Genomic DNA, 7,736 nt, shown 5'->3' on the forward strand with positions numbered 1-7,736 from the left:
ACGGAGCTGAGAGAGAGATAAGTCACACTGGATGTTTCCAATCCCCTCGAATCTCCTATTTGCATCCTCAGTGGCGGAGAGGATTCAGTCTAAGAAGGGGGTCATCCTGTCCTCTTCCCTCATCACATTCAACCGGTTCTCAGCCAAAAAAAGCCTTCACATCTTATTCCACAGCCTGAATCATTGTCTCCGAACAAGACTTTAGAGTTTTAAATGCTCAGCCTTCAGTCTGTGGTGCACACGTTTTCTAACCCGTGTCCTCGCCCTCATTAAATACTGATGGTCTCCAGTCTGGAAAATGTGCTGCTGACCAGAAGAAGTTTTTTTGTCTGCTCCTGTCTGTAACCATTATTCAACACAAAATCTGCTTAGGCAGGAGACAGGAGGATGAGACTTGGCCGGGGCAGCCAAACTAGCAAACACTCGGAGTCGAGCAAAGTGTGTTGTGTCTCATCAGCAGTTCTGAGTGACTTCAAAAAAAAAAGAAAAAAAAGGAGTGCCTTGACTTGGTGAGGGGGAGTTTTTCCTCTGAAGATCCCATTACTGTATGTTTAATGCATAGTAATGTGTCTTTGAAAAGTCCAATTTGAACACGCTTCAGTAAGTATAAGCTTCAAAGTCTTATCCATGCCGACCATGCTGTCTGCTCGACAAAATTACAAACCTCATTCCAGCTGTGGTGCGACTCTGACGCCGATGCACAATTTGTATTAGTCCGTTCTGTGATTGGTTGATCTTATCTGACAAAAATATGATACCTGCGGCAGAGAGAACCTGCAAACGGCCTCCTAAATGAATATGGCCCAGTGGAACATCCAAATCACGGGAGCTGCAAGGTAGAATGTGTCACAACATACCGTTACAAATCAAGCTTTGTGGTGCTGCAGAGATGCGCTGGCCTACAAATCATAGCCTCTGGTTGTTAAAGGAATGTGCTTGTTTGGTACAGACCCCGGCAAAAATCACCATGTATTTATGTAAAATCATCTTCATTACCTCCATCATGGGAGGTTGTTTTCACCCGTGTCGGTTTGTTGGTTGGTTTGTCAGCAGCATTACACAAACACTGCTGAACAGATTTCCATGAAACTTGAAAGGAGGGTGGGTCTCGGCCCAGAATAGAACCGGTTAACTTCGTTGCAGTATACTGTTTTTTAGCCATGCTGGCTGCAGGGTAGCAATGTCAGCCTGTTGGTTGTTGTACCAGCTTGGCCCAGACTGAAATATTTCAACAGCTATTGGATGAACTGCCATGAAACGTGGTGCAGAAATCCATACAGCCCACATGATCTCAGTGACTTTTCCTCTAGTGCTATCATGAGGTCATAACTTTAATTAGTCCACTCCTTTGATTTATGGTCAAATACCTGCAAAACCAGTCCAATCAGCCTCAGCTGTACTTTGCGTTCAGTGTGCTAAGCCACAAAATGCTAACATACTTAACATTGTCCATTTTGAGCATTTAGCTCAATGTTGTTCCAAACCACAGTCTCCAAATTCCATGGTAATCCACCCAGTGTTGGTTGAAACTTTTCAGTCAAAACCTCATGCAAACCTCATATTGGTGAATCAGCGATAGAGGACAAGTCAGAGGATCATCAAAGTCATCAAGACAAGACGTAGATGTGAATCTTTCAGTCTGGACCAAACTGATCACTCCAGCATGACTACAAATATGGATCAGAGTTGTTAATTGTGGAAACGACATGATTACTTCTGCCATCTAAAGCATTTGCAGAGTCGTTGCCTCTTTTAATGAGTGGATTTCTGAAAAGCTACAGTATGAGGTGCACAGGTATTTTCATTATTTATGACATAGCAAGAACAAAAATGCTTCTAATAGTTATTACATGAATAAGTTCTCAAAACTATATATATATATATATTTAGCTATAAAATTCATTTTTGTGATTTTGCCCTCTTGCCAAATGCTTATTAACCTTGACAATATGTCTTTAAAACCTCCGTCAATACAGATTTGACCAGCCGAATTTAGTTTGCTTTTTTCCATTTCCAAGATTCGGGCAGTTGCAGCCAAGCTCAACACAGCCCACTCTCTGCTGCTTAGAGAGAACACTTAGCCTATTGACACAGACTCAGCAAAGTGCTTCAGGCTTTTTTCTCAGCACACACACACACTTTGAAAATGGTTTACCAACACTTCCTTCAGCATCAGATTATCTAAAAATACACGCTCGGAGTGACTCGGGCTCGCTTGTTACCAGGTTTATTTTCATTACGGCTGTTAAATACAAACGTAGTCTGACAGGTTTGATAGGATTAAAGTGACCGGCGGCTCAGAACATGATGTTAAGATGGTTTGAATAGTGCTGTTTACATGAATGCGGTGTTCAATTTTTGTGTTCAGGGCTGTTTTTGATGTTGCAGAGTTTTTTTTCTGAGGCATTAAATCCACCCAAAGCACTACATTACCTCAGCAATAAAAACTTACAGGGGATGGAAACCTGCTGAACCACTCAGTGACTGCTCTCCTAGTCAAATAGCACTTCAGCAAATCACTAAAGTAATTCACTTTGATCATGAGTAGCTGCTTATGAAGGTGTATCTCCCGCATCATAATAAGATTGCATGTTCTATCTGGCACGGAGCCGCAGCGAGGTGTTCTTCTTTACAAACAGCCTGACAAATCCATAAAAATCACAAGAGCTCAAGTCAGAAATGTAATTTCACTCATAGTGGAGGTTCTCTCCAGGTATTAAAGTGTAAATTATTGTCTCGCTTATCTAGATTCACACTGCCACCTCATTACATTGCTCTATCTGGCTCCAGACACGTGTGAATGTTATCTCAGCAGAAAGGAGGAAACTGTGCTTCCCACATTTATAGTACAGTATGTTAAGAGATTGAAGGAAAATGTGGGGAACGCAACATGTAATGAAACCTAAATAACTACTTCTGCTAGAAGATAAGGCCGGTGATATTCAATATTTTTTGTTTAGTCACCCAATGCAATAGTCACATATCGATGTGTCTATGGCACAGAGTAATAAGGAACAGTATGAAAACTCTATTTAGAGTTGCAGCAATTAGCCAGTTGTTTTGATAATCCATAAATCAGTTTAACTTTTGTAGAAAAAGAAAACAGTCCAAACTCTGGCATCCAGCTTGTTGAATTTGAATATTTTGTGGTTTCTTTGCTCCTCTATGAAAGTGAACTGAATATCTTTAAGTGGTGGGCAGAACATGACATTTGAGGATGTCATCTTGGGCTCTGGGAAACACTTCATTAGAATTAGAAAATCTTCATTAGTTGCAGCCTCGATAACTTTTACTTGAATCTAAACCTGCTAAAACCACGCAACATGTTGAAATGATATAAGCTTTAAATCGACATGATATGTTTGAAAGTCTACCCCAATTTAAACTGTAACCTCTTAATGGAACTTTCAATGCGCCCTATTAATAAAACCCTAACTGAGAGGTAGAACTGTTGTCGAAGAAGAAGTAGAACTGCACCTTTATGAAACATAGCACAAGGGAAGATTGTTTTGTTTATGTAACTGAACTACACTGAAAAGGAAGACTGAAATAAAACAATTTATCCCCTGGCAGGGTTTATCCTGCTGTAACAAGACTTAGGCACAGGATCAAGTTGTTTTGGGAACCAACTGAGACAAATTAATGTATAATCAGTGTGGAGAGCATCAGAACTCGATGACTTTCCCCAGATGTAATGGTTGTAGTTGGTCCAAAATGGACTTCTTTTGCAGCCTCTGTTGATTTATTATCTGCTTTTCCACCGTGTTGTACACAGACACAATAACAACAGTGGTCCAAAATAATTTTAAACTGCATTTTTTTTTTTTTTTACTGAAAAATGGGAAGACCCTGAATCCTCTGCCAAATATGTGCCCTCAGGTTTTCAACAAACCTCGAGAAAATGCTATAATGTTGATTATGTGCACAGGATTTTAGGATGCTAACATTTTCTAATCAGCAGTAAAAACAAAGTACAGTTGAGGCTGGTGCAAATGTCATTAGTTTTGCAGATATTTGGTTTCAGCAAGACGATAATAAAAGATGATAATGTAATGATCTCCTCTTCCCCACACAATCATCTTCGTCCTTTCCCTGAGCTTTACCAGACTCTACGTGCAAAGATAAATACTTGTTAGTCAGACAGGTTCACTGTTGGTCTTTCAATATGATTTTTTGACAATAACAAACATTCAGAATATCACCAGACTTATTGTTGAAAATAAAGAAAAAAAAACATATTCCACCATATTTTTTAAATAACAAAAATGTGTCTAAAAACAGCAAAGTAGAAGTTTATTTCCCACCTATGACAACGTGCTGCATACAAATATTAAAATGTACAAAAAACTAAAAAACATGAATAAAATCAAATGCAAATTCAATCATCACTGGCGATGGAGGTTGCATAACATCAACCTCTTAAATAAAATGTGCTTTAACTGTGGTCAATTCAGGACAGTTCTTCTTGTGAGGGAGACGGTCTGAGTCAATGATTCAAATCAATGAGTCTGCAGTCTACACAATCCTTCATGAAGCAGCCGATGGATACCCCAACATCCCTCTTCAAGCTGTCTGTACTGCTGAGCAGCATGCTTCAAACGTCTGCAGAGGTGGGTGAGGTATTGCTGCACAGAACGCCCACAGAGAGGATCGACGGCGCAGGTTTGTTGGTGTCGAACAAAGTACACTACAGAACAGGGCAGCAGAGAAAAGCCCTCTGTGAAGTTAAGGCCAACACAGGAATCAGCTGTGGTATTCTTGGTCGTTTCCTGAGCTGTGGGGCTGATTGTGTCTGTTCATCTCAGTCTCCTGAACTATCGTGTGAGCTCTCCTCACCTGCTGCTTTCCAGTTTTTCCTCCTCTTATTTTTTAAGTTTGGCCCTGAGTCTGAGTCTTTGTGGGAGTCCTGCTTTCGCCTTTTTCGACTGTGAGTCCGTCTGTCCCTTTCATACTCATCATTACTGTCCCCTGAGCTGCTGTCCTCCTCTCTCCCTCTGGTTTTGGCAGTTTTCTTGTTTTTATGTCGACCTTTAGTCCTCTTCCTCCTCTGCTTGTCTTTAGTATCACTGCTGTCATTGCTGCTGCTTGTGGACTCTGCTCTCTTACGCTTTTCCCCGTCATCTTTCTTCTTCTTTTTCTTTTTCTTCTTTTTGGAGGATTTTTTGGACTTGGGCTTTTTCACTTTGTGGCGCCCGATATTCTTTGCATCACTGCTTTTTTCACTGAGGGCAAAACAAATTGTAAAAATGAAATGAAGGGTAGTGAGAGTATGGAAGGATTTTAGTCTGACAATGCCTTAAAGGGGCAATCCACCTATTTTACACATCAAGATCACTTCACTCATCATAAGGGGAACTACTCAGCCATGGAGCTGTAGTTGCGCTCTGGAGAAATAACCCTTCATGATGCAGGGGTTCACACAAACAAGATATATATATATATAATTAGGAAATTGTCTGTGTAAGCAGTAAAATAATGTTTAACTGTATACTGAAATGAAATGCGGGTTTAACTTCATTGAACCACAAGAATTGGCAGATTTGAGACGTCCATGTTTGTTTTATTTTCAGGTACTTCTGTAATATGAAGTGCAGTGGCAGATTTATCTGTAAGAAAGTTTCCCAATCCAAAGCTGACATTTTGGAGTTATTTATAAATCAGAAATTTGGCATGAGCGTTGCATTATGAAATATGCTATCAAGCTGCATTATGGGAGCTGTCGGATTTTTTTGGAGATGGACCCTAGGGACCAGAAGACAGGAACCTCTGCATCATCTTTCTCTAGCATGATCCTCAATGTTATGGAAGTAAAGTGCCAAGTCTTTGGAGTGCCCCTTTAAAACCTGAGTGGCATCTGTAGCTCAGGTCTAATCTCCTGCATATTTGATGTGATTTTGCTTACCTGTCACTTCCAAACTCCTCCGGATAAAGCTCCTTGAAGCCACTATGTCCCCACCTGTGATGTAAACACTCAGTGAGGATGTGAATTTACATGACATTTACATGACAACATTTACATGAAGCTTTTCAGCACACACTATACCTGTCAGGATCATTGGACTCAAATTCATACAGTTTGCGAGTCCAACATTGAGCCTCTCTGTCATCATGTTCTGAGACTCTGCTTTTACTCAGTTCCCTGGGTTGATCCGACACTCGATCACAGTGCATCTGCCTCCTGGAAGACAATGGTAACGTACAACAACAGCTTACTAATCTGAGAACTATATTATAAAACACAGTACTGAATTAGCTTTGTGGTTAATTGATTTCAGGTGGTTCAAACTAAATGCTGTCCCCACCTGACACTCTCTTTATTTGAGAAGGGCTTGTGTTGGGACATTTGGACCTCCATGCCTCGCATTTTCCACATCTCCATCTCCTCCTGGATCTGCAGTGGGTCAACAATTAAAGACATTAAAGAATGCCAAGACACAGGTATATTTTGAAGACTTTTCTTGGGATTCAACAAAAGCGTTCAAGTGCACTGGATTTTAATATTTACATAGGTCATATACATTTATCAAAACTTGTGGGTGAAGAATGAGATAACTTTAAATCAGGTCCTGAAACTAAATATGTTTATCAGAACATAAAAATTAATCTATGTGCAAGTCAAAAGCACAAACCATATCTCTTGTGAGAATTATTTTCTGGACAGAAAATCATAATGTTTTTTTTAATAACTCATGAGTTATTTTATTGAGGAATAAATGCAAAAGAACTGTCTTCCCAACTTTTATAATGTGAGGATTTGCTGGATTCTTTGTCTCATACATTTAACATTCACATTCGCCATTTTATGGAGCTATCAGTGTGAGCAAATAAATGGCAGATTACCCAGAAATGAAAATAATAGTTAACTGCAGCTGTACAAATGTTAAGTGTTGATCAGTAAGCTTCAGACAATATGAGCGGTTATGCTTACTGTTGGTTTTTCCTGTCTATGGTGGCAAACAAGATGTTTCCCTCCATAGCCTCAGTTGCCAGTTTATTTGATTTAGTTTGCCTCTTTTGTATCAGTGATGGTAGCAAAAATACAAGAAACATCAAAAGCTTCCAAATTGACAGTCTCAATAAAAACTGGGCAATACAAGAAAACAAACAAACAAACAAACAAAACATGCTGTTGAGTAAGGTTGCATTAGTTTTAGCCTGTGTTTCTCCCTTGCCACGCAAACGCACCTTGTTGTGGGCATCTGTGTGGCGGATTACATTCCTCAACAGCGTCTTCCCCAATGGTTGCTTCGACATGATGACACCTGGCATGAGATAAATGTCAGACATTGCCAGACAAAACTGATGATTGGTTATTAAACCTAAACACAATGGTGCACTATGGCGTTAGCCGTAATTACTGTTACATGAACGCTCAACATCATCTGTTATTAGCCTAGCTCTTTAGCTAACATCGTTAGAGATCCGGTCACAGGAATTCAATTCATACGAAAAGAACAAGCTGCTTAAAAACTATTCCTCAGTGGTTGTTGAAATAAGATACGACTGCTGCTAAAACTAATGTTAGACCTTCACCATCATTTCGTTCATGTGTACAAACCTTACCTTCTCAAAACGAGTAGTATTCAAGAAGGACAAACACACGGCTTACAGCCTATACCGCTACTTCCGCTTTACTGACGTACGGAACGTTGACGCACGGTAACGTCAATGACGGATCAAAAAGCGGAACTGTGATTGGTCCAAGTGTCCGTCAATCATCGTGGTTGAAGGCGTGA

At 40.1% G+C, this 7,736-nt stretch overlaps 1 protein-coding gene across 1 annotated transcript; it reads right to left on the reverse strand.

The window, feature by feature from the left end:
* Positions 1-3,891: 3,891 nt before the first annotated feature.
* Positions 3,892-7,651, reverse strand: nkapd1 (NKAP domain containing 1). Its single transcript, XM_037086438.1, has 6 exons — positions 7,564-7,651; positions 7,186-7,262; positions 6,303-6,391; positions 6,044-6,178; positions 5,903-5,956; positions 3,892-5,222 (listed from the first exon to the last, which is right to left on the reverse strand). Exons 2-6 carry the CDS (start codon positions 7,252-7,254, stop codon positions 4,802-4,804), a joined length of 768 nt encoding a protein of 255 aa, XP_036942333.1. The 5' UTR covers positions 7,255-7,262; positions 7,564-7,651; the 3' UTR covers positions 3,892-4,801.
* Between the last annotated feature and the right edge of the window lie 85 nt (positions 7,652-7,736).

Source organism: Acanthopagrus latus, chromosome 2, assembly GCF_904848185.1.
Source record: "Acanthopagrus latus isolate v.2019 chromosome 2, fAcaLat1.1, whole genome shotgun sequence".
Taxonomy (NCBI): domain Eukaryota; kingdom Metazoa; phylum Chordata; class Actinopteri; order Spariformes; family Sparidae; genus Acanthopagrus; species Acanthopagrus latus.